Source organism: Topomyia yanbarensis, chromosome 3, assembly GCF_030247195.1.
Source record: "Topomyia yanbarensis strain Yona2022 chromosome 3, ASM3024719v1, whole genome shotgun sequence".
In the NCBI taxonomy this organism is placed as follows: Eukaryota; Metazoa; Arthropoda; class Insecta; order Diptera; family Culicidae; genus Topomyia; species Topomyia yanbarensis.
This window is the reverse complement of record NC_080672.1, coordinates 362964349-362992107: the sequence shown is the minus strand read 5'-3', so window position 1 is coordinate 362992107 and position 27759 is coordinate 362964349. Positions and strand designations below refer to the sequence as shown.

Genomic DNA, 27759 nt, shown 5'->3' with positions numbered 1-27759 from the left:
TCTGGAAAGAATGGTTCCAAACTACCATTTGTTCGGCTCGAGCATTCCAAGAGATTCTCACTCTAGGATTTTAAATACTTAATACATAGTGGATACAGACATAAAAGCAGCAAGAATTCATCTTTCGGATAGCAAAGAATGTTAGTGATGGCCATTGTTTCAAATCGCTTTATTGCGTGTGCAGCCGATTCACACTAGAATATTTTTCTGATAGTTGCAACGTCTCCACCAAAACGGAATTTATAGAATCGAGGCTGTACAATACAGGTTCAGTCATCAACATCTTTCATGGCGAAACACGACGTCCCAACTTCCGAGTTACGAAAACCATTGTCAGTCATTACAGATCGACACTCAGCATCCGGAGGGACGATTCTCGAGCCATGTACGTCTCGGATTTACTGTCTGCCAGAGTGAATTGCTTTTCGGGACTGTAGCGCGTTTTCTCGTTACCGCTTTCGACGTCTTCTTGACGAAAAATACGTTTTAAGGTATTTTTTAAATTAATTCGTAAATGCAACTAGTCTATAAATAATCACCATTACAGCATTACAGAACATTATGGAGTTGGTGTATATACAGCAAATATATAAATAAATATCAAGAAGCGCATCAGTCCTAGTCTAGACCAAAGCGTTTCCTTGCGTAAAGTTTAAGGGCAGTAAATTATCTTTGCAAACCGCACTTCTGCTTAGATGTTCACAATGCTCGCGTTGTGCCTCGGTGTCATATCTAGATTGTTTATTCCCATCTACAACTATTTAAAATCACAAGTATAAATATTAAAACTTATTGCTGAGATTTACGGTCCCCTGGGTGGCGGTTCCTCGAAGCCAGCCGAGTGCGCTTTACAATCCTGGTTCATATCGATCGGGATGTGACTGTTCAGTAACGATCTCAGTTGTTCTACGGGACAGTACTTGCTGCATCCTGGAATCTTCAATGGAGTCAGTTGTTCCCCAACGTTTTTCTGATAGACGCGAACTACAAACTGCCCAGTTCGTCGATCTTTATATAATTCAAAAACTCCCATAATTGCGTAATTGGGGAATTGCTCGTGCCATACGTTAAATGCGGATAGAACATTTACTACCGTAGAATCGTGCCCTGCATATATAAAAATTTTCCTATTTTTTGGGCTGAATTCGTCGGCCATCACGGACTCCCATTCGCTTAGTGTCTTCTTCAGAAAAGGTCCACCCTTAAGTTTTATCAGTTCATTGTCGTAAACGTTCAGAATGTAGCTGAGTCGTGTGAGAGGTAGAAGTTTTTCCGGATAATAATCCTTGGTCCATTCGGGAAGAATGAGTCCGAACTCATACTCAGCTTTCAAAGTGCTATATAGGGACTGCACATCGTCTGGCGTCTTGATATCCATACCGGTGAGTTTGGTGAGATTTTTAAATAGTTCCTGATTGTCGCTCATTATTTGTTGAATTTCTGCACTTTCCAAAACTGCATTATGTGCCTCGTGATATCGTGGACAAGATTTTCGCACCAGCAATAACTGAGAAAGGGTAAACTTTGATTACAATAGGTTCCGCGAAACTGCAATATGTTCTTAACTAACCGTATCTTGATCAAGAGGTTCGCTGATGAAAGGAATAGGCTGCCAGTTGAGATCATGATTCCACTCCTGTGCCGTTCCTTGCGGTGGATACAGCGATGCAAGCACCAGCTCGATAGACATTTGGGTTCTAGAAACACCAGTACTCTGGGCATGAATTTTATCGGGTATAAACATTTTCCCGAGAAAGTTACCGTAGCGGCGTCTAAGCCAGGATCCAATCTCATAAAGAGTGTTTTTTCCGTACTAAAGGAAGGCGAATATCTTTAGGTGTCTGCTATGATATCAGATAATTGTTATCTTACATTCGTTAGCTGGCCCCATCCATACGGAGCAAACGTTTGGTTAACCAACGGATCCGTCGGGTAGGTATCAGCGGGTGTACGTTGTCCATGACGAAATACCTGACGGCAGAATGAGAAACAGTATCGGTTAGCATGGTAGATCCTTTATCACAGTTTATAACCATATCGATAAGGTGAATTACAGTAAAGAAAAATAATATATTTGTTTTATATTCCATAGCGAAGATTGACCCTCTGTTTCAACTGACTTCACAGCCGGTTCACAGTTAGATGAAGTTGAATTTTGTGTTTTGAATTCATCTCGTCAGTAACTAGCACCCTCTTGAGGCTAGTTATACGATAATTCCAAATTAGCATCAAAATTGCCACGAGAGAATGATGTTCCCAATGTTATCAGCATCTCGTTTTACTATCCAAAATTTTCCGGCTGTAAAAACAGATCATTTATATTCCCTTGTATTTTTTTCAGTGGTCCAAAATGCAAATTGAGCAGGAATTTTGAGATTTTACTAAAACTTAACCACTTAGCCTTGTTATGTGTATGGAAACATTTTAGTAGTTTGTGAGGCTCTTCTTTTTGTTAAAACAACAGTTATGGTGGTTCTAATTTTACCAAGAACAAAAATTTAACCTTTTAATCATTCTAAATAGAGCCATACAATCTTCAGTGAAGTTGTAGATCGACAAGTTTTACAAAAGTTTGCTGAAGACATGTAATAAAATTGAGCACTTTTTTGGGAATAAATTGTAAAGCATCTACTCAATGGATTTTGAATCTTTTTTTTATTTTAAAGATACATATTTTGACTTTTCAACTTTACTTTTGAAGATGAAAAGAAAAATCTCTCGCGACCTTGAAACTTCATTGATGTTGACACTGCCTGGGTCCCGCTTAAGTAAAGTTGTGACAAATTGGATAATCTGTAATCAGAAAACTCATAGTTTTTATAATCAGAGTCACGTTGGTTGTTTTCCCGAAAGGGATTTTTTTATTTTATAATTTGTAAAAGTTATGTAACGATTTGTGGAAACGAGTTTGCGTGACGCTGGTCGAAAATATCACTGCTCCCATACCTTGATTCAACGAACACTCAAGATGGAGGACATCATCTGTCGGAAGAAGACTCGGTCCTCCGAGTACACGGACGAGCAGATAGCGATCGTGAAATCGCAGTGCCGGTGGATGACGAAGAACTACCGCGCGACGTCGTTCATGCTGGACGATGACAGTTACTTTCCGCTCTCGAAGACCCACATTCCAGGAAATGACAGCTACTGTTCCAGCGACAAGTCGGCCACATCCCCTGAAGTAAAATTTAAGTTTAGGCATAAATTTAAAAAATAAAATAATGCTGTACATCGCCATATCGGACAGAGGGATTTCAAAACCGTGGTTCAAGCCGAGCGGTCGAGCCATTAATCAACAAGTGTACCAGGAGGAGTGTCTTGAGAAAATTCTTCTGCTATTCTTAAAAGAGCGTCATGCGGATGGGAAATACGTCTTCTGGTCAGACAAGGCGTCTTCCCATTACGCCAATAAGACGCTGGAGTGTCTTGAGCAGAAAAAGATACCGAACGTACCGAAAGAAAGGAACCCGACCAACTTGCCCCAGTGTCGTCCTATTGAGGATTTTTTCGGTTTCCTCAGTGTTCTAGTGTAAAAAATAATCGGCGGACCAAGGATGCGAAGCAGTTGACCATCAGGATCCGGAATTCTATCCGGAAGATGGACGCCAGTGCCTGACGAGGGACCCATCTCCAATATTCATTGACGTTTTTTTTAAATACAAAAAATAAATAAATTAAAAAATCGTTTCACTTTGAGTAATTCCCAGTCAAACAGAAAAATCGCAAGAAAATGACGATTCTTTTCATATACAGTATGTTAAAAAAATTAAAGACACCCCTTCATCGTTCCATTATTTTTGGTTAAAAAAGGGTTAGTTGTATTATATGATGCTATTGTCCAATGAAACAAAAATCGTCTTGTTTGGGTCAGATGGCACAATTACGACCTGGAGGAAACCCGGAGAGCGCATGAACGCAAAGTAAGGGAATTATGGTTAAAACCGACACCCTAAGCTTAACACTTCTTCTGGGATGCCACAAAACCAATAAAATTATGATTTCTACGCAAAATTCTTCTTCAGACAATTCTTAGCAAGTCTTAATTTTGTCTTCGCTTCAAAAACTTAATTTCATTAAAAATTATTGGATGCAAAACTTGGAAAACATATAGTAACTTCTTCTATGCACTACGGGTAAAACCGACACAACGTAAGATCGTCACTCCCTTTATTTTATTTTCTCTCCACTTTTTATTAAAAATGTGATATATCCGGGAGTATGTGTGATGCAACCATGTGCTTTTTGTAGCTTCATCATGTAGTGAGGGGAAGAGAATACGAAAGCGTAGTGCTATAAACTACGTAGTGCTATAAAAATAATCTTTTAGTATTTTATACTATAGGATTATTATTTGGTATGGATATTTCCAAAAAATCCTTACGCACACCATTGCAACCTTCAGTGTCATTTTATTTCGTAAGAGAAGATTTGCAAGCGTTCTACATTCTGCTTATAGGATTCATTCGCTTATAAGTGACACACACTTCTTAGTAAAACTACTTTTACTGGATTTTTCAGGACTCTGATCATCAACGATCTACCGTCTCATTGTGATAAAGTTCGTCTATGACAAACCAAGAGAACACTAAAAATTCGGTTTGAAATTATTAATTTATAAAGAGACTTATATGAAATAAGCACAATAAAAGTATTTCTGTGTATTTCTGCTATTACTATAGTGTGCTAATAGTGTAATTGAAGTAGTCTCTAGGAAACTCTCTCATATTGAAAGGTTGGGCAATCACTCTGAAAAGCGTAAACCTATTTTTTTTGACTGGCGTAAGGTTTCTGGATTTTAACAGGGGCGTAGTTAGGGGTATACGGAGATGGGCTTACCCCCTCCCCCCTCTACTGTTCACCCCCTCCCTTTTAAATCCCCTTTAATCATCCCTCAGACCACCACCACATCCATCCCTCATACCCTCCTCCTCTCAACCCCATCGTCTTTAAACCACCAGTATATCACAAACCATACCAAATTAAGCTGGGAAGTGGTTCGTTCGTGGGATTTTCACCATCCTCACACACCCACCCCTGCACGAGGAAATGAGTTAGCAAGAAGATTACATTGAACTAATGCTGATTAGGCTAATTAAGTATGATATTTTTTTGTTTCACCGTCGACACGTAGCTCATCTTCGTGGCTAACGAGCCATTGTGTTTAAGTGCAAAGTGTACTAAGAATGTAAACATAGTTTAGAGTTTACTTTAGAGAAATAAGAAAGGCACAATTGCACGGCTAGGTCGATTAAAACAGGTTTTTTTTAAATGTGACCGCAACTGCTTGGATGTTTAATTGTAGGTCCCTAACAGTCATTCAAAGTCTTTTGGTAATATTGGCCACCATCGACGGTACCGAAAGCCCCGGCGGAAGTATCCAAATTTAGAATAACAATTACATCGGTTTCTCGGAAACGGTTAGATCGATTTGACCGCCCTTAGTATCAAATGAGAGCTTTTATTATCCTGTAAACTGATATTAAATTTTATTCTGATCTGACCTACGATATCGGAGATATGGGTTGTGACGTGCGGTCATATAGAAAATTCCGATTCAAACCGATACCGCGAAGAATGCGCAAAGGTGAAAATTTCGTTAGAATGTGTGTCAAACAACCTGCATTTGCAGTTCTAAGTCCCTGGTGGCCAACCGAAATCTCGTTGACCACATTGACCATCATAGACAGTTCCGGAAGTACCCCGGAAAAGTGGCCGTCCATAAAAATTAAAAAAAAAACACATCATTTAATCGAGGATTATCGGGCCGATTTTCGCACACTTAGTCCCAAATGAAAGGTATATTATGCCCATAGGTGTTTATAAAATTTCGCACGGATCGGTCATATGGTTCCGGGAATATAGACTGAACCGTCCGGTCATATATGAAATTCCAGAACAACATCGTTTTCAATGGGCATGATCCTATTAAATTTCAGAAATCGAACCCGCATTTTCAATGCCAAATATTTCTAAAATGCATGAAACGTCGAGGTTTTATGTTATCTCGTTTTTTTGACGAAAATTGACCTTTTGACCGATTTAGTGTCTAAACACCAAATCGGTTAAAAAGTCAATTTGTGTCAATAAAAGGTTTAAACCTGTTGGACATAAAATATCCGTCTTACACATTGCGAACATTACCCTTCTTCTCCCACCAGCTGATCAAGGCAACCAAACTATGTCTTAAACCGCCGATTACTGGTGAAGATGTTTCAGGTTTTCAATTTATGTGGTTTTTGTTTGAGGCGAAACTGAGTCAGTTCCTAACCCCAACTGCTGTCAAAATGTATGAACTGACAGCGGTTGGGGTTAGAACCTGACTCAGTTTCAGGTTCAAGCGAAATCGCCATTAGTCTTAGAAATCGAATATCAATTTTATTTTGTATATAGTTGTCGTGTCACGTATAATAGATTCGATCGCAGTAGTCGTACGCGTTGGAAGCAAACATTTTTCGCTCGCGTCAACATAGTCAGAAAATGGAAGTAGTTTTTACAAATTAGTGGTTCGGATGTTTTTACATGGATAGTTTGAACAGATTAGTAGAATCAATTCTGTGAGGTGATCGACAATTTGTATAACACCCGGAAGTCGCATTTTTCTACTGTTGCACAGACACCTGATAGGAAGGAGATCATAACTACTAGAGGGAGCGTAGCGCTACTGTCTCCATGTATTCACGGACTGAAACGGGGAGTCTCGCTCTAGCATATTGTATCCCGTTACTTTGACATGTGTGTACCCGGGGCAATATGTGTAATACTAATGGGCCTAGCATTTGTAAGAGCGAGATGATAAATTATCAGTGTTAACAGCGACATGCGACCTCTAGTAGTTATAATCTCTTTTCCTGATAGGGTTCATTATACGAAGCGTCAATTGAGTTCTACAAGACGACGACACGAATGAACTCATGGTGAATAAAGTTCATTTTTGACAATTCTCGGTGGTTTGTTTACCTTGTCAGTTGCGTGAGTGCGAGTGCAACGGGTGCTCATCTATTACATTCGAACTCACGTAACTTTCATGTAAACAAACCACCGAGAATTGTCAAACGAAGTTCATCCGGCTCATTTTGTGGGGTTACGTCGGTTGGTGTAAAACCTAATGGAGTCTTGCTGACAGGATCTGCTGTTGAGTGGAGCCACTCGTGGGCGTCAACCCAAAAGGGAGTGTTTCTTATTCTTTGTTTTACTATGTATTTAGCATTGTTTCCAAATACCGAGTCTCTAAACAGTTTCCGTTAAGCATTGCTGTGTCCATTGCTGATTCTACTATCCTGTATATTCAATTAAATTTTTCGGGATTGTTGGTTGAATATTGTTCATGCAGTCTTAACAGGGCTTTCCAGAATTGTTTAACCCTCCAGAAGTCACATTTTAAGTGTTAGTACGTGACTTTCGGAGGGAGGAAATTATTTCAAGGGTCGTGTTTTACATCAATGAAGAACTCAAAAGAGTTCAGAATCAAAGTCTGGAATTCGAGAATATAGCACTGCCAATAACACGAGATGGTTAGTTAAAGCCGCACAGAAGATCGGAATAATCGAGTTCCCAGGTGCAAGATTAGGAAAACCTAATAGATGGATGTCGATGCTGATGGTCAGAACGAAAACTATGCCGTTTAACACTGGGTATTCAAAACGAGTTTCAAAACATCGACGAGTTTCGATACTTTGCAGATAATTTGGTGAGATTAAACTGTTTATTATTTTTGATTACTTGTATATGCCGATGTAGGGCTAGAGTCCTAAGAGTGCTGAGTTTGCAAGTATTAGTAATGAGTATTAGTAATATTGATTTAAATAACTTCCAATTTTTACATTATTTATATCTTTCGCCTTTTGTTATCTCCGTCATCTATAAAAACTGTTTCGGTTCCGATCGTTTCCATTAAGTAGATGAGCGGGCTATTATGGAATTACAACGCTTGTAAGGACGTGGCCAGGTATGTGGGAATGAGCGAGTCTGCGTCATTCCGGATTGTGGCGAAAACTGATATGACCATGGATATGCTCATTTCTACAACTCCATCTACGATTTGTGCAGGCGTTCGTGCTAGTTGTCTTGTCACGTATAATAAAAATGTAATATATGGGTCATTCCATGCGAAGTGATCAAGGCACGTGTAATCGACCTCCACGGATTTGAACAAAATTTAGAGGAATTGTTCATCTAGGGCCAATATATAAAAACCCAAATTTTTGTGACAATTGAACCACCCCTCGGGTCATGGGAGCACCCCCCGTTTTGGCAAATTGTCAAAACCCTTGATTTTCTTTTGATCATATCTCCGGTTCTATTTACTCTAGAATCAAACCACAGGATGGCTTTTGAAGAAAATTGTTCAAGGAGTCTATAAAAAATATTATTTTTTGCCGACAGTGTTGCCAAGTATGCAATTTTATCAGTTAAATATTAAAAGTTAATTTTTCTCAAAATACGTATATTTTAATTTTGAAAATTTCAATGCCATCGCGTTCCTCAGACATTTTTACACAAAAAACACTTATCATCTCAATATAATATGAGCGCATCTTGAGATACACTGTTTTGAAGAGAAAAAACCGCAATTTCCCATACAAAATCACAAGCGAACAACACTAAAAAACCAACTTGAGTATTCTGAGTTCAAACATAATTTTTCGTGAAGTAGACGAGAAGTGATGAAAAACTACGTATTTGGTTTGCTTCTAGCAGATCAGGGTCGATTTTTATGACAGTTTGAAGATTTTCTCAATTTTGGCCAATAAAAATGGATTTTTATATGAGAAAATCGGAGTTTTTCCCTTCAAAACGGTATATCTCAGGATGCGCTCATATTATATTGGGATGATAAGTGTTTTTTATGTAAAAATGTCTGAGGAACGCGATGGCATTAAAATTTTCAAAATTAAAATATACGTATTTTGAGAAAAATTAACTTTTAATATTTAACTGAAAAAATTGCATAGTTGGCAACACTGTCGGCAAAAAATAATATTTTTTATAGTCTCCTTGAACAATTTTCTTCAAAAGCCATCTTGTGGTTTGATTCTAGATTAAATAGAACCGGAGATATGATCAAAAGAAAATCAAGGGTTTTGGCAATTTGCCAAAACGGGGGGTGCTCCCATGACCCGAGGGGTGGTTCAATTGACACAAAAATTTGAGTTTTTATATATTGGCCCTAGATGAACAATTCCTCCAAATTTTGTTCAAATCCGTGAAGGTCGATTTCAAGTTTGCATCTTTTTTTGATCACTTCGCGTGGAATGACCCATATACATTAGCCAATTTATAATGAACATCACCAACCATGAAATCCAAGTGTTAATGATTGAGAAAGGCACAACTGCACCGCTAGGTGGATTGAAATAGGTTTTTACTAAGTGAAATCAGAACAGTTCACAAAACATCCAAGAAAAATTAAATGTTTTTTTATATCATACAAAAGTTTTTCATATGGCAAAAAAGAAAAGAGGGGTGTCTTCAATTATTTTACATACTGTCAATGCATCAATAGTAATCAAATTGTAATTGTGATTAAAAATGTTATATGAACAAGCGATGTGTAATCTATAATTTTAATTGAAGTTTGTCAAAATTTGCGATTAAGTGGAGACACATTTTTAAAAATACGAAAATTGTTTTTTCACGATATTGCAAAATCCGTTCCAAACAAAAATATTTCGAACGCATTTTCGATTTCATCGAGCCATTTTTCTACACAAATTATATAAAAATATTGAGGATAGAATTTACTGTAACCTAATGTAAGCGAGTATCGGAAACAGAAGTATCGATTCCGTACTAGTATCGGAAGATCGCAACGTTCCTAAGCATCAGTGCGACACTGGATTTGTCCATCTCTAAGTTAGTGTGGGATTGTGATGAGAGGAACTTGAAACGCATTTCCATAACTAATTCATAGACAGTGGTTACGCATAGAAGAATAATTGCAGTCATTCCATATTCGGTTGCTGCTTTGGAAGGTACTGAGGCTGCTACCAGGTCGAAATGACTGCTACTGTAAATCGAGTCAAGAATATGTTTTCCCGTTCAAGGACAAAACATACAATACATAAAGGTTTTAATGTTCTAAGTTCGAATAGAAATGTGAGACTTATGATCAGTTCATGGTGTGCTCCGATCCTATCCAATACGCATCGTTTATTGCATTCAAAGGGTAACTCAAAGCATTTTTTTGAGATTTCGATGGCCAAATTATAAGAAAAATTCATTTTCTATTGGAAAGTTTAAAAAATACGATAATAAAAGCAATATACGTTTTCGAATTGATTTTTAGTACAATGAACAAAAGACTGGTTGGTAATATCAGGGATATGAGCAGAGTTAAGTAGATTATACTTCAGGCTCTTACGGGATACGTATGCAAGATTGTATTAAAACCAAGTAAATTTAAGGAAAACCCCGTTGAAGGTAGTTTTCATTTAACCACTCTTTTCTAGGGTTTTAACCGAGACGATGTGTTCCAGCTTGACAACAAATCTCATTAGGAATGTTGGGCCCAACGCATTGGTCTGAAGCAGTGGTTTTCAACCTTTTTCGTTCCATGTACCCCCTTCCGAATATTATTCACCATCATGTAATGCTTTATAAAAATTGCTTTCCATGATTTTCAATTGGATAAACACCACAAATTTTTAAATTAGAAGCTGTTCCTAAACATTCTCTACTCTGGTCATTATTATCGACGCACTGAAATAATTTATAAAGTGAATATCATACGGGAATGTTTGAATAACAAGATGAAATGTAGTTAGCAAAATTCACCCCATACCTTAGGGCAAATTCACCTCCGGTTGAAAACCACTGGCTTTGAAGTAGTAGGTATGACAAAAAAATCTTACTTATATAAAAGCCATAAAACACAAGTTTCGTCACTCAAGCCTGTTGAACCTCTGATTCAGGAGGGAGGGGGACGTATAGTTTAAATTAGTTTGTCTCATTACCCCCATAACATCTCTTGCTATGTAATGTATGAGTTATCGTTAAAGGAATGCGGTGTGGTTGTTAAAATGATGAGATATATTTCAGTGCCGAACTGTTTTTGCTTTATTTTTCATTAATTCTGGTCTGGTCTGAGATATTTCCTTGTCAGGTAATAGAGTTGCGTATTATCTTATTTTGATGCAATATTTTAGTGATGGATATATTTTGCGTCTAAATTTAAATTTTACTCCCCTTTTTGTTAACGACTAAGAGTGAGTCAATTTTCCTTTTTTATGTTTTTAACGACATTCAGTTAGCAAGGGACTGGAAAATGAAGTATATTTTTCAATATTAAGAGCCATAGTACTCAAGGGAGAGCAAGGGGTTGAAGAAAGAGTTTTTTTTAGCGTGGAAAGGTTCAAGGTTCAAGCTTCGAGTTGCTACCGCAGGAGTCAGGATCTTCTGCCATTAGAAATGCGGATCACCTGAGTCTACAGCATGTCTGGACGAGCGTAAAATAACTTGTTACTTCATGCTGTCGGAACCGATATAATAAATAAAAAATAAATAATAAAAAAAAACTTTCTTCCTTCAACTCCTTGCTCTCCCTTGAGTACTATGGTTCTTAATATTGAAAAATATACTTCATTTTCCAGTCCCTTGCTAATTCAAATTTTACTTTGACGATTTTGTTGGTTATTTTATTTATTCATAAACTATTTTTCAGCCTTGTACTACAACGATTGCTGATTCTGGAATAATATTTACTTAATTCGTCGACATGTCACGTTCATTTTTAGTGCGTGAATGGCCTAAATACAGTTGAACAAACATAATTGCGCCGCTTATAGAACAACTGTTTTGCAACGTATTATCACACACTTTGGGTTGGGACCCGATTTTTAAAAACATTTTTGGTCCAATGATTTTAAATAAAACCTTCTCTTTGTCCAAAATTATTAAATTGCACTTAACAATGATTTGCACTAACGACACGAGAAAAAGCGAAATAAATCTCACAATACTTACTTTTGATCATTCTTTTCGTTATCAGTTGCCGAAAATTATCAATAGAATCTTAGAACATACGGCAACTACATCGTGATAAGCAATCCGAAATTTACCGGATTAATTCAAAACAACTTTAATTGCTCCGACGAAATAATAATACAATAGCTCGGGTCATGATCCTGTGGCGCGAGGATAGAACACACGTTCTAAGTTGCCTCTAAAGTATCAACCATGCATTAACTCACCACGTGCACCTGCTTCAGCTCGTAATCCCAGGAGGCACGGGCAATATCACCACAGTCCGATCCGTCCCGATCGCACGGTAGATCCTCGATCCGATTGTCAAAAGCGATATGACCGATCTCCTGGGACGCGGGGGCCCCGTACACACCGTACACTGTGACCACGACGAGTAACGATATTAGCACACTTCCAGTCAACATGATGAGCACGCGCCGACTTAGCGAATACATGTTTTCGTTTATCCCGCGGGCTTTTTATGCGGTCGGCTCGCCACGGCGGAATTCGTCACGATTACACTGGCAGCAAAGGGATTTACGATCTTCCTACTGTCAGCTCTCTTCCTGTTTGTCAGCTACTCTCTGGGCATTTAAAAAACGGAGAAAAACACGTTTTGTTAGTGCGGAAAATAACTGGAAACGTAAAATAGGGTACATTCTATCTGTTACTTTTTTTTTAATCTCAGCAAATTGACACAGTAGAAAATATATTTAATTTACACGAAGAAACAATTTTTTTTCTATTGAGTAGTAGATTTCCCTGCGTGTATTTAGAAATAATGGAAGTTCCCACGCATTTACAGGGAAACATACACCAAGGCAATTTCAAAACATTTTCAATCAAACAAGAGCAGTGGGACAAGCTCAAGCTTTCATTTTCCGCATAATACGGGTATATGATATTTTTTGAAAGAGATGATATTAGCTGAATATTACCAGAAATGAATCTTCTTCCTAACTATTGGAAATTGATAAGATTTAAGATTAACTGAATTTTTCAAAATTCGTTTTTCTGGAGACTTATTCACACTAGTAGTAAGACTAACATGGGCTACCTTGTTAATTAATCACATTTTTGTAAAGTTTCGGGTTTTTCTCTCCATACATTTCTTGTACCAACATAATATTCTATGCAATATTAATTCCCAAAAGGGAAAAATTGGATTAAACCAAATTTCGAATTAATAGCACAAAATATAACTTAAATTAAATTTGATTTTTGAGTTTCGCATTGATCTCGACAGTAACTAGCACCAACTTGGGGCCAAGTTAGACGATGTATCTTAACTAGTATCTAAATTAGTACTAGTTAGACACAATAATCCAAACAGTCATATGACACATGTGAACACCTGAAGCAATTGGCTTATTCTGAGTGATGTTCCGGGATAGGCAAACTGCCAGGCTTTGTTTCCTTAGCCATAAGATAAGAGTTCGTTTTCGCTTTCTCGTCGGTAAACAAGAGCTTCTGTGTTTGCTTTCCGGGACATCACTCGGGATAAGTCAGTTGCTTTAGGTGTTTACATGTGTCGTGTGATTGTTTGGATTATTGTGACTAGCTAGTGCTAATTTGCGTTCTACTTTAGATACATCGTCTAGCTCGGCCCCAAGTTCCTGACGAGATGAATTCGAAACTCAAAAATCAAACAAAATTCTACCTGTTGACGTTTCGCTGTCAGTAGATACTTCTTGCAGTATTTTAACATTTTGTAGATATTACTCTTGTTAATCGGCATTCAACCATCTTTTTAAAAACTTCTTGTCAGTAACCATCATTTTGAATGCATATAAAAGCATTTTCCGGGTAGTGTAGTAATGCAGCCGTATATCTACTTTTAAATAGTATTTAAACTTATTTAAATGCTTATTAAATATTATTTATGCTAATTAGGAGGCCGGGCATAGCGTAGTTGGTAAATCGATTGCCTTGTACGCAGCTCACCTGGGTTCGATTCCCAACCCCACACATAGGGTTAGAGATTTTTCCAAAAGAAATTTCTCTAGCCCGAAAAGAGGCGAATGACCCTAAGGTTAAAACCTCTATAATCAAATCAAAAAAATTATGCTAATTAATTGCCTGAGTGGTAGAACAATATTATTACAAAAATCAGTATTTCTGAAACACTCACTAAACGAAAGCTGAGATACTCCTCTTTAATATCAGACGAATTTTAAAATTACGTATCATTTGCGGGTGATTAATTAGTGTATACACGGTGTCAGAAAAAAAAGGTTTGTTACGTTCCCAAAATCCTCCGAAGATACAATTGATCCAAATATAATTGATATCGCTTTGATAATTAAGCATCTTGAAATCCGCTGAATACGTTTTTAACATGATTTCTTCCTCAAGTGTCTTTCGTTTCATTGAGATTTCGGATGTTAAAAAAAGCAAACTGAGATCTTGCATTTTCATACTACCCGAAAGTGGTTTGTTTACCTTCAAATGTGCCGTGTAAACGATTTGTTTTTCTTCAAATTCAATTTACCAACGCTGCTCCAAATCCATTGGAGTTCTAACACGAACAAAAAACTCTCCTACTCTTACGCTTTTAACATTCTTATGTTTAAAAGATTTAAAATTCGATTCTTATCTTTGAAAGCATTAAAATCCAATTCTTAGCTTCGCGGAAAAAATCCTTTCTGAATTCACGAAGGAAAGATCACAAATTGGTAAACTATTTCACGAGCACGAATGGTAAGTAGTGTATTATACTAGAAATCATGAACCAGTTCACGAATACATAAACAATATTTCATGATTTTGTGTAGTTAGTATTTCTCGAGCATGGATATTGGATCATGAATAATATATTAGGAATCATGAATTAGTTCACGAGGATTGAATGCATTCATGAATAAAATTCCAAATTTCGTGAAATACTTGACGACAAAGTTATTAGATTGTTTTGATTTTGTGAACTAATGTTCCTAAATCTATGAATAACGACAGGTTCACAAAATTGTGTACTAGTTCACGTAAATAAAATTGATTTGGTAATGATATGGCGGAAACCGTGACCAAAGCTCACAAAACAAAAACAAATATTTCCACAAATAAAAGCGTTGTGCGGACGTTATTGAATGGGAATTGAACATAATTATAAAACACATGATTCTTGTTCATGGTCTGTAACGTAAAAAATTTCCAAAATTCATGGTATGTACTTTATTCACGATTTTGGGAACAATTTTTTCCGTGTTTATAAGGTTTAAAACGTAATTTCGCTATTTTCGTACCAAATAAGATAATGATAACCTAAATCTGCCAAAAATATTTTTAACGATCTTAAAGTATTTCTGAGATGGGTTCCACAAAAGATCAATATTCGTGGGACGCCCCAAATTAATTGTAGAAAGGAAGCCATAAAACCTAAATCGTACTACCACCTAACTAAATGCTCTAAAATGTAATCGTAAATACCTTCAATAATAAGCTATGGAATTTGCGTTTCGACATCGTCTCATCAGAATCCAACACTAACTTAGTGCCAGGAATAAGCTGATGATGCTAGATCAAAAAAAAAAAAATGGTGACACTTTGTGTTCCTGAGTACCGCATCCTAGTAAAGCGTGATGTCCCACTAGAACAGTTCTGTTCTGTTAAGTTAATGCCAATTAGTTACGACAGTGACGAATCACTTCATTGAATGACCCGTAAAGCCTCCATTTGATGGCATTTTTTGCGAGAAGATTTATTTGAGCTTTTCTAATATGTTTACAAATATATCTAAATTTTGAAAAACCTAATTATTTTCTTTCCTTTAAAAATTGCTAAAAATAGCAGAAAATAAGTACAAAGTATACCGTACTCTACAAGTAGCTTTGTCAAGCTAGATCTGAACCGTAATTCTTATTTCTTGTAATGTAGAAGAACAGAGAAATAATCAAATAATTCCATTTTTATTTTAAACCAAATAACACCTGGTGAATGTCTCCCTTGAATTTGAACTGTGAAAGCGCGCGTGTGCTACTGCGGCCTTAAGGAAGTTATAGTCGGTGCTGACCAGTGGATGAAGGTCATTTCACCAACGATCAGCTGGACGAAGCAAGAGAAAGCGATCGTATTTTATAAGTAAGACTGACATTCATTCGGTGGCTCACTGTGTATTAGTACTGTATTAGTTGCAAGCGAATATTGTTAAGTGACCATTCATAAATTACGTAACGCAAAAATTGCCAAAATTGACTCCCCCATCCTCCCATGTAACAAATTGTCACAAATTTCTTTATCCCCCCCTCCCCTATTACGTAACAAATTCCTTGAAAAAATTTATGTCACAATATGTAACAACTTGTCGAACCCCCTCCCCCCCTAAAAGCGTTACGTAATTTATGAATGGTCCCTAAAAGTGTAATCCTTCGAGCGAAACCCAGTGTTCACAAAATTTGAAATGATCTTTCAGACAACTAACAGCCCATTCTGCGCAAATAACACTACGATGATATAGAAGCCAAGCTCCAGTTGAGTTGTGGTGTCACGAAACTAATTTCACCGAAAATTGACCCGGTGATCTTGATTTTTCACCACCTGTGAATACATTATTCTTTCTCCAACGTCAGCGGGTAACGTGATTCGAACGGCCGCTCGGTCATTTCCCTACTACATGCTATTGAAGGGGGGAGGGGGGCTAGATTTACTGCGTGCTGACTCTTTATTCAACAGGTTAAGAACCTGACTGTAATTTGTTTCGCATGCTTACGATTCACAGGTTTTTGTAATTTGCTCACGGTCTCCAAACTTCAAGGAAAAAAAGAATGCAAATCAAAACAAACAAAACCGAAAATACGTTTCATTTCCTATCAGTGACTACGATCAGTGATTGAGACAATGATTTCGCCGTAGTGTTGCTTCTGTCAACGCATTCTGAAATTTCTTTTCAAAGAAGATAATATTACATGTCGAGATATGTTATTCAAATTGAATAATTACGGTTGCATGTTGACATTTTAACGACATTCAATTAGCTAGAAATTACTGGGCATGAAAGTTATGAAAATTTAGAGCCATAGTACTTAAGTGAGAGTAAGGATGTGATGAAACAGATCGGAAAACTATAAGTGGCAGGGTCATTAGAACAGGCTTAATATCTTACGGGCTTAACTTTTGTCTTCTGCTGATGAGGGCAGCATAACTACCAATTACTCGAGTTCACCAGCATGTCTCTTGGAAAGAGAGACTTGTCTCACGGTAAAGAGAGACAAGTCTGTCTTTGCCAAGTGAGTTTTCAATCCTGTAGTTTACTAGCTTCAACTCTTTGTTGATTGGTGTGGTACGAACTGCATGTATGTAAACCCGAAGAAGTATTCGGTAATCTCATTTTCACGGAAGAAGGATTCGATTAATTTTCACTGCCATTTACTAGAAACATAATTTGAACGCGTCACGTGAAGGATTTAGGACTGATTCTGGAATCTGGATTCTCTTACGTTTTCTCTTACGTTTAAACAAGACTTCTCCTATGAAGTTGATAAAGCGTCTCGAGGAATGGGATGCATCTTTAGGGTAGCCAAAAATTTTAAGGATATTTATAGGCACATATCGCTATACTTTATCACTGTCAATTCTGGAACATGGCTCTGAAGTTTGCAGCTCAAATTACAGTAACGGCGTTGAGAGAATTGAACCCGTAGTGTCGCTTTTTACGCTTTACGCGCCGTAGATTGGCGTGGATAGATTTGATAGATGTCTCGGCAATCTCTGCGGCTATGATTTTCTATTTTTTAAAGGATCTGTTATTTTATGGTTATTATTTTTGAAAGCGATTTGGTTATTAGAACTAAGACCAGTATTAAGACCAACATCACTTAGAGGTTTTTATTCATTAAGCTGGAAACTTTAAATCTATAGCGATGGCCTACATATTTTTATACACCAATTGATTGAAATTAGTACCACCTATAATTTCCGGAAGAATAAAATTTTATATTTCTACACAAAAATGTGTAGTAATACAAAACAATAATTTATTTATCAGATAATATTGAGTTCAAAAGATGACCTCTATACTTCAATATACCTATATAGTTTTATACTTCAATAAATTGCAATTGATGCTAACTACAATTTTTGGATTTTATGTTTGCCTAAAATATCCAAAGAAGTACGTAGAAGTACAAGAATTTCATTTATTTAGATTACTTTGAATTCAACGCTATTTTGTGAAAAGGGCGATACTTACAAATGTAAACATAAGGCTTTTTTCATACATGCGAATGAGGGCTTTGAAACGCAACAAATTAACCTAAAAATTTGGATTCTACGATATTGCATTCTTAAACTACAGCAAAAAATACAACGGGCGAAACTGCATTTTTGTTTGTTTTGTTAAAGTTTCGCCCTCCACGCTCCATGTAAACAAAGAGGGCGATATTTTTTTTGCTAGCAGTTTAGAGGCGAAACTGTTTTTTCGTATTTTTTTAGTATTATCAAGCTGATACCAGCAGTAAATAGTAACAATGATCGCTATTGAAAAAAACCCGGACGAAATCGGTGGTGCAAAACGGTAGTTATTGTAAACAAACGTAAGGGCGATACTTCAATGGGACCGAAAAAGTAAACAATCGCCAAAGGGACGATACTATCATTTTGTCGATTCAAATAGCAAAAACAAAATTTAATTTAATAATTTCAAATACTTTATGAAGTTTTGGGTTTCGATCACTGAATCATCTAGGATGTAAAAAACACAATAGTTCTTAAATAGGAAATAAAACCAAGTCTGGAAATATTCACTGTAGATTTTCTTTGAATGTTGTCACCGCTAGTATCGCCCTTTTCAATAAAATGCGTTGAATTCATATTTATTTGCTAAACAATTTTCTGCTAAATAAATGAAATTTCTGCATTTCTAGGTGTCTCGATAGTAAGCACAGAGTTCTGTTTGAATCCGAAACACTAATAAATTCTACGTTATGTTAGTGCGTGAGTCTTTATGCACAAATATTTGGCTTTATCAAAAAAAAAAATTCCTATTGGGAATTTTTCATAGTACCAGGCGTATGGTTCTTATACCAAAAGACGGTTTCGGTTCACATCCCTCGTCGGCAAAAAGAATCTCTTTGCTTACTAGCGAGACATGACTCGGCACTACCCAGTTGTTTAGCGTTCACGCAAGATGTGCAACTTTTTGACTTTTAGTGTCTAATTAGCGCCGATTGGACTTATCCAACTAGCATTAAATTGGTGTTAGTTACTGACGAGGAGAAACATTCGAAAACTATACATTATGTCAGGTTTAGTGTCCTTATGTGCACAATTTTTACCCAAAGGGGAATTTTGCGTACTTCTAGATGTTTTTTCATGATATTTTAAAAATATATAAAGTTGCCATTCCACAAATTTTAACCGGTATCTACTGAAATAAATTGATATATAAAAATATATAGGTCATCACTCATAATTGAAGAATATTTTTAAATAAACTACGTACTTCTATGTATTTTCTGAATCTGAATCGCTCCTGTCACATATAATTTCTTCTGAAATTCTATGCATTATTGTTTTTTCCTTACAATATTTTGAACATTTTGATATAAAAATATCAGTATATTGTATCTGAAACTGTTGAGTAAACATGTGAAATCGCACACCACAAATCTAATCAAATCGCGAACAGTTTTAATCAATCGCGCTGTGCTAAAAAAAATCAGGAGTTTTCAAAATCAATGTAGTGTAGAAATTCTAAGGATTTTATTGCAGGAAGAATCAGTGAAATTGTTTGGCAAATGACTGAGATACGACTGTTTAATAAAAAGTATAACTTTTTTAAGTACTAACTTTCAGCTACAATTTGTATAATTTCACTTTCGAATTTTATGTGATCAGCGTTTTTGTAAATGAAATACTTTTCTACGCGTGAAGATAGATTTAAAATCGGCTAACAAATAGCACAGATATGGCAAGTCAAAATCAGCTTCCCCCCATCTTATGTTTTCAATGAAATATGTTTATACAACATATAGGATAAAGTGCCTATTTTCACCATATTAAGCAGGGTGCCTCACTAATTCATTAATTTCTCGGGATACAATCAATGGAATGCGTAAAAATTGACAACAGCTTTGCTTCGTTGTTAAAAACCAATATAAAACACAATTCACAAATGCGCTGAAAACAGTGAAATTCTAACCAACGGCTTCAAATGGTAGGGTGATAATAGAAACATGGCGAAAATGGGCTCATCACCCTACCTTTCCAATGGTGAAAACAGATTTCAAATCGCATAGGTACCAGCTGAGATATGACAGATCAAAGCAAATATTCCCACATTTTGACCCCCTTGAGGTGTTCCAAGTGTAAAAAAGTTGAAAAAGGTGTGTTGGATGTTCCAAGATACTGTTTAAATATGAAAAATGCTTTTATAATCAAATAAGAACATTAGGAAAGGTGCCGCACTATTTCAATAATTATTTCGCCTACAGTTGATGAAATGCGTGTAAGGTAGTATCAGTATCTTTTCTTCGCTCCCAAGAGCCAGTATAATTAAAAAAATGGCCAGCAAATGGTAAAATATTCTTAGTTTAGTGCAACGGGAACTCGAATAGTGCCCCAATTTACGCCGTATAACATGATCAAATATGAGGACAGTAATCTAATACAAATGAATATGCTCATTACCCTACGTGAACTACTTCATAGCCGACAGCCTCATACAAATGATCTCATTCTCGCTAAATATGAAACTCCAAACCGGATCAAAAACTTATCAACGAACCAATTATCAAGTCCAACATCATTTCAGCTGGTGTACTCATCTGAATTTCACTTCTGAAAAGCGACCAAAACAAACCAACACAAATAAAAAATGTTACTATCTTCAACCAGTTACTCATCGGTAAATTCCATATCAAAACAATCTGACAGCATCCACGAGGACAACACAAATCTCTAATCAACAACACAAATCTACTAAGATATCCGTTTCAAATGTGTAAGCCAACCGAACGTATAAGATGCAATCACAAACAATCCACACGAAGCTTAGAAAACATGCTCATGTCGCCAACATTTAAATCTACCGGTGTAAAGCGTGTGGAATGTAGTGAGTTCCGAAAATAATTGATCAAAGCCCACGTTAAATTGAAGTTCCGCTCAGTTCTATTGCAATCGATGAACAGTGTGTAAGAAACAAGAATTAAAATAGTAAACCAATCTATTTTAAAAGCACGCCGATCTGACGTAAGTAGATAGGGCATTGCACTGCACTGGTTGAGAACTTCCTTATGAGGCATACCGAGCTGGATAACTCTAGCTCAGAAAATAAGTTGTTTAAAATAGCAATTTTTCGCGGTAGTAAATCTCAGAATGGCAATGAAACCATGCACTTAATTTTAATTATACTTTGCATGTTTTATTTACCCATTTTTTCTGTATTGTCGTTTTCGAAAAGGAAACTTTTTGGATGACTTCACTCGAAACATTGATTGTAAGAGCTATGCGTTTCCTATATCCGAAACCACCGAAACAAACCAAGAACCAAAAAGTCTTTTATGGTTCTCAATGTTGCGAGATTGGAAACTTTCGATACTCTCAGTAAATAATTATTATAATTGACCCACTGGGTTTCTGTTCCCATGTCGTAAGAGGCGACTAACGACAGATGTGGCTGTGATCCACTAGGACTTGATGCTTTAGTCTGAAACTTTAGTTTAGGAGTTTTTTTTTTGATATTGTGATATTGAAGGTGCCTTCGACAACGTGTTTTTCGAATCCATTTTGGAAGCAGCACGAGATCACGGAGTACCTTGATATTATCACGAAATGTATACACGCAATGCTTAGCAACCGACATCTGTGCTCATCGTTAAGACGAGTAACAAGCTGACAAGATAAGGAAACTGAGTATCTGCGGATGTCTTGAAGATGGTGTGTTGGCCCCACTTCTATGGAATCTTGTTGCCGAGGGCTTGTTTAGTAGACTTAATGAGCTTGGATTATGCTATATTTCTCCTTAGTAGAGAATGTTGGAAAAAACTATTTTAAGAAGAAAATTGTTTAAAACCATCTTTGCGCGTGAAGAGCACAAAACCTATAACTAAATTAGTTACAGAATTTGTGTTTCGACTTCGTCTTATCAGAATCCGACACTAACTTAGTTAACGGATTAAGCTAGCGCCGGATTGACGCTAGCTCTAAAAAACGGAGACACAATTTGAGTTCCTGAGCAAAACCCTAGTCAAACGTAATGTCCCGCAAGACACGGGATATCACGCTTGACTAAGGGTTTGTTCAGGGTGCCTCCGAAAACTCATTGCCACTTGCTGTATCTGTATCGCCGAAACAAGTTTTTTCTCCGAAAATCCCGTAAACCTAGCAATATGGTTAAAAAAATTCTTGGATTTTGCGTTGCGTTGTGACGATGATTTTGGCGGATTGCAATCTGACTTCATCATGTTTGACTGCTGATTGTCTAATAAGAGTTGCTTAGGAAGTAGTAAGTAGGAATTCGCACCAATCCGACCCATAATAAAACCTCAACAGAATGGTAGCCATCATTACCGGCAGCCCCATCTCCATCGTTCGCGGGAAAGGATAAAGGATATGGTAGACGGGAAGGGATGGTGATCCACCTACTTAACGGAAGGTAGACGATTCATCAGACTCTTCCATAGGTGTCGCGGAGTTGGTGGTTTGGAAAAGTATAAGGTCTAGGATTCGCTCCAAGCAAGCAATGCGATCTGTAAAGTATAGTTCATTAGGTAGTAGTTTAGTCAGTTTTAGAGTACACGATCACTCGAAAACGAAAAGATCCTGTTTAGTTTCTGGTTCTTTTTAAACTCTGGGTAGCCGGCTACCGAGGGCGATTTGAAGCCCACACAGCCGACCATAGGGGTATTGCCTAGAATAGCTAATCTTATCTGCATAATGGGCCGGATCACTATTTGCCCCATTTTTTGACAAATTTCGCTATTCCTTCTCTATGATATATTTACCCGAATAGAAATGTACAGTAACAAAACCATGATTTTCACTGTGACAGTACAGTAATTTTACAATAATTTACAGTAAGTTTCAGTGTTATGCTACAATACAAAAACAATAAACTTTAACGTTTTTACAGTAAATTTCAATGTAAAATAGACTTTACAGTGAAAAAGGGGGGTGGTTATGTATCTTAACATTAAAAAAAAAAAATTTCTCCGTACATTTTTTTCTCGAAATCGGATGTGAAATACACGAATACGAACGATAATATCGAACATAGAAATGAAATACAGAGGATCGTTTACCTGATGCACTAGCTTGTTAACAATGACGGAATTTGAAATTAGATTCATAAAAACAGGCGCGGCGAATTTTCAGTACGTATTTTTTTTATTTCGATTATAAAGGTTTTAACCTTAAGGTCATTCGCCTCTTCGGGTTAGAAAAATCTCATGAAAAATTTCTAACCCTATGTGTGGGGTCGGGACTCGAACCCAGGTGCGCTGCGTACAAGGCAATCGATTTACCAACTACGCTACGCCCACACCCCTTTCAGTACGTATTGACCCGTGATCATCGATACTAGTCAGATTAAAGTCTTATTGGAGGTAATTTCCGAACAACTATTCATTTTTACTGTAGTGTTTTCTCGGCTAGATCTGTTCGCACCCTTTCATTCTGCTGCTACCCAGTCATCGTGGCAAGCAGAAAGTTAGCAAAAGTTAAGCAAAGCGAAATTGATGCTGGCAGAGTTTCTGCGAGCGTTTTGCGCGATTTGTGCGAGAATTCTGGCAAAGAATTCGCTCAAATGCAATAACCGTTTCTGACAGAAGCGGTCAAACCAACCGACGCTGCTCACTTTTATCCAGAATCCATCCAGGAATGTACGGCCAAGATCTCTGTACGCTTCCTGCCACATCTTTGTCAGATGTTTTGCTCGATTCGTGCTAAATTCTACCAGGTATGAATTGCCAGGATCTTTGCACAGTTTATGTCCGAGTTATGCCAGGGTTTTGCTCGGTTCCTCGGGATACGACAGGATACGCGCAGAAATCTGACAGGGCTGCCAAACCAAGACTGACTGAAATCTAGCAGAGCGGTCTCTGTCAGAAAATTTGGTGACTGGGTATCGGCAGAAGGCTGATAGCACACAATGTGGTATATAAAGGTGTGGCAGAACACACGGTTTGCTAGTGTTGGCAACCAAAAATATGTAAACGATCCAGAAGCACAACTAGTCGACGTCATAGCGTTCACACGATTCAATGGGAGCGGAAGGAACGGTATGACGAAAGCAAGTCGCTTTATTATGTGATCTCTCACACCGCTCGTGTAAGATTCATCTTACGAATACCAAAGAGCCATCTTCGCCATACCTGTATATACTACATTGGATAGCACACAGTCGTCGCCGGTCTAAGGACCAAATAGACTTAGACTCGCGCGGAGGGATGAGATAGGAAACTTGTGAGAACTATGTTATTCTACCGTTTGACGACCAACTATATGGTTATAAAAATTCTTTGATTGTCTCAGAAGTTTGTGTTTAAGATTACTAGACCCTATGATGCAAAGGCGAATCCAGATGGGGGTTCCTATGGGTCTCACCATCTCTGAAATTTTCAACTTGTTGAGAAATTTTAAATTAGTTTCCAATCAATGTTCTTATTTTGTTTAACTTAAAATGTCAGGAGGTCTTACCTATGTTTTTCGCCATCTTTTTGTAAGTGTGCACACTGTGAGAACTTCAAGGCATAAACACATTTTGAAATTCAGGCCCTTCCCCTAAATTTTTTTCTGGTTCTGCCCTTGATATGACGATTGGAGCTCGAAATGGTACGCTAATGACACCACACAAACCTGCCCCGGAACGACCGTTCCGGGCTCAAATCATCAAATCGTCCCGTAACGATGAGATTTAGTCCTCTGAAGCAATCCAAGAATTTTGACACCCACTGTTAGGATTCCATTGAAATTCATAAATAGTATCCCAGTATTGAAACACCGGATTCCCGAAAACCGAATTAATTCATCCTATTCATTTCCACAGAGTCTAAAAATGTATAAGTTTCTGAATCATAACTATGGCATTTTGTACAGATTTGGACACTTCGAGAAAATTTCTCGAGGTGTCCAAATCTGTACAAAATGCCATAGTTATGATCATTCCAGTTTTGTGGATCCCTCACACCCTGTTGGTTTAATACGGATTAAGAAAACCTAGAAGCCCTTCCTTAGATCCCTACTTACTGTATCAGCAATAATATTCCTCCAAAAATTAGGGGAACTGGCGGTAAAATGAAAATGTTAGGCACAGTCATTATTTTCTAACTAATAAGTGATTAAGATACTACAATCACCTTGTATGTTTCTTGTTGGACATGTTTTATACATATTTAGTGAAAGTGCTTCTTTTTTAAACATTCTTCTTGATTTCAAAACATGTGCAAAAATGAGATATGTTTATAGCGTGTGGGACAATGAACATGTTGTGATGGTAAAATGAACACCTTCTGGTGACCTGCAAAATGTCCTGTATGTATGCAATGCTTAGCGTTGGTAAGTATTTTCCGAGCAATGTTGATGTGGATCATAAGCATTGTATACACACAGGACATTTTGTAGTAAAAAAAAAAGTTATGGAAAATTTGGATTTTCATGACGTAATATTAACCAATTTACAATCCTGTGGCTTCGAAACACATATACAAACTTGAAGTTAGCGCTCCGACGAATTTTTGAGGCTTGGTACTTGGACTGGCAGAATTTTTCATATTGCCCCCACTACAACCTGTTCATTTTACCCCATAAGACATTTTATTTTCAAACAGCCGTTCCGATTGAGCGATCCCTACATATTGCGGTGAAATATCTGCAAGAGGTTCAATTATTATGATGTAACATCATTTTCAGAATTAAATTGAAATTTCACCTCAGAAGACCTTATATTCTACATGACGAATTCAACATCAGCGACTGATATGAATGCCGATTTACCCTACAATTACAACGGTTACCTTTAAAACACCTTGTTTTTTTTACAAACTAACCACATATGCCATCTAGCTAACACCGAGCTTTACGACATTGCACGCCAATGAGCCATTTTACTACGCTGGTGTAGTCCTATTCTGACAAAATTATTTGGAGAAATACAAATTCACTCGGCCAAAGAAACTTTTTGGGGTTCATCGGGAAAGCGTTAGTGTAAAAAATGTGGGGTTTTAGCATGGGTATAATACTCGTAGCTTGTTTCCAAAGATCAAAACCATTATGAAACGATTGGAAGCCACTTAACCAATGTTAAGTGATTGATTACTAACAATGTTAAACTTGATATAGAAGGCAATGTTCGTAAGCTTTTCAGCAACCTAACAAAGTTGTTGAAAAGATAACCTGACCTGGTGTACTAGTTTTTCCCTAGTTTACCTGCCGTGTATAATCTTCTAGATATACCTAAACTCGGTTTCGGAAAACGAAAGTGAAAGTAACACTTTTTTGTTATGTACATGAACTAGTCAAGTATATTGTTCATACTGTACTTTCTTCAACTTATCACATACCTGAGCACTGGGTATATCACTCACATTTTACTGATAACCAGATTCATCGCGATCTACACCACGTATCACACTCGTGGCTTAATGTCATCCATTCCCGCACTGAAGGTTCGTGGCGTATATTATGCAGAATAGAAATGAATAACTCACGCCCGCGCAAAACATGCAATTGCTTACCACTGACTGAACCGAGAGCAACCCAATGACTAACTCAACTACAAAAGCTTTTGGGCTTCAAAACGTTATTGTGAGACCTCGTGGGTATGCGCTCATACCAATTTAGAGAGGGTACGTGATCCCCTCTCGGTGTTAGTGAATGGCACTGGGATAATTGAATTATCACTATTTGATTGCATAAAACAAACTTTTATTTATGTTTGAATCTATTTTATTTTGATTTCAATAAAAAAAAAATTACTAATAAACGGAATTACAAACTACAAACACCAAAAGTGACTCTATAAGCTTATAGCACATACAAAGCGAATCAATTTCGGTCGAAAATTGTTGCCACGACAGTATGTTCGTTCACATACAAACGTGCCTTCCAGTATAAACTAGAGTTCCTATATATAGAGTTAGGCGGACACAAAAGCCGGAAAACTGGCAGCTCTTATTCCAGGAAGAAAACACTATAGTTACTATATTCATAGTTAGGCGGAGACACTGAGCGGAGCCAATTGAACACGTCAAATGGCGGAGCCAATCGAGCATGACGTCACATAACATGTTCTCTTTGGATGTATATGGAAAAGGTATTGTAATTATGGTCATAATTATTTTACTCTTTTCTTGTGTTATCGAGTGTAGAGAAACGAGAAGATCAAGATTTTTTTGTAACACAAAGAGATATTCGCACAAGTATGAAATCATATCATCAGATCTTCGAATTGGTTTTCTATTCGTACATGTAAAGTTCGTACTCACGACGACAATGAAATCATTAAGCTAGAGCTTGAACATTTGCATGGGTTGCTAGTGTTTTCTTCCTGGAATAAGAGCTGCCAGTTTTCCGGCTTTTGTGTCCGCCTAACTCTATATATAGGAACTCTAGAAAACACTAGCAACCCATGCAAATGTTCAAGCTCTAGCTTAATGATTTCATTGTCGTCGTGAGTACGAACTTTACATGTACGAATAGAAAACCAATTCGAAGATCTGATGATATGATTTCATACTTGTGCGAATATCTCTTTGTGTTACAAAAAAATCTTGATCTTCTCGTTTCTCTACACTCGATAACACAAGAAAAGAGTAAAATAATTATGACCATAATTACAATACCTTTTCCATATACATCCAAAGAGAA

The 27759-nt window shown here is 37.1% G+C and overlaps 1 protein-coding gene across 2 annotated transcripts; it reads right to left on the bottom strand.

The window, feature by feature from the left end:
• Window positions 1–156: 156 nt before the first annotated feature.
• LOC131690493 (venom acid phosphatase Acph-1) lies at window positions 157–26655 on the bottom strand. 2 transcript variants are annotated; one of them, XM_058976310.1, is made up of 5 exons: window positions 26454–26655; window positions 12189–12545; window positions 1873–1971; window positions 1571–1813; window positions 157–1507 (listed from the first exon to the last, which is right to left on the bottom strand). In XM_058976310.1, the coding sequence occupies exons 2-5, from the start codon at window positions 12414–12416 to the stop codon at window positions 803–805; spliced, it is 1275 nt and encodes a 424-aa protein (XP_058832293.1). In that variant the 5' UTR covers window positions 12417–12545; window positions 26454–26655; the 3' UTR covers window positions 157–802. The 2 variants fall into 2 exon arrangements, with proteins under 2 accessions (XP_058832293.1, XP_058832294.1); XM_058976311.1 differs by having other exon boundaries at window positions 26478–26655.
• Between the last annotated feature and the right edge of the window lie 1104 nt (window positions 26656–27759).

Excerpts from the sequence above, each read along its gene's own strand:
- LOC131690493 (XM_058976310.1), bottom strand. The coding sequence starts at position 12,416 with ATGTATTCGCTAAGTCGGCGCGTGCTCATCATGTTGACTGGAAGTGTG. Across the intron at positions 1,972-12,188 it reads AGCTGAAGCAGGTGCACGTG|GTATTTCGTCATGGACAACG; the intron begins GTGAGTTAATGC and ends TTCTGCCGTCAG. Across the intron at positions 1,508-1,570 it reads AACCTCTTGATCAAGATACG|TTATTGCTGGTGCGAAAATC; the intron begins GTTAGTTAAGAA and ends ACCCTTTCTCAG.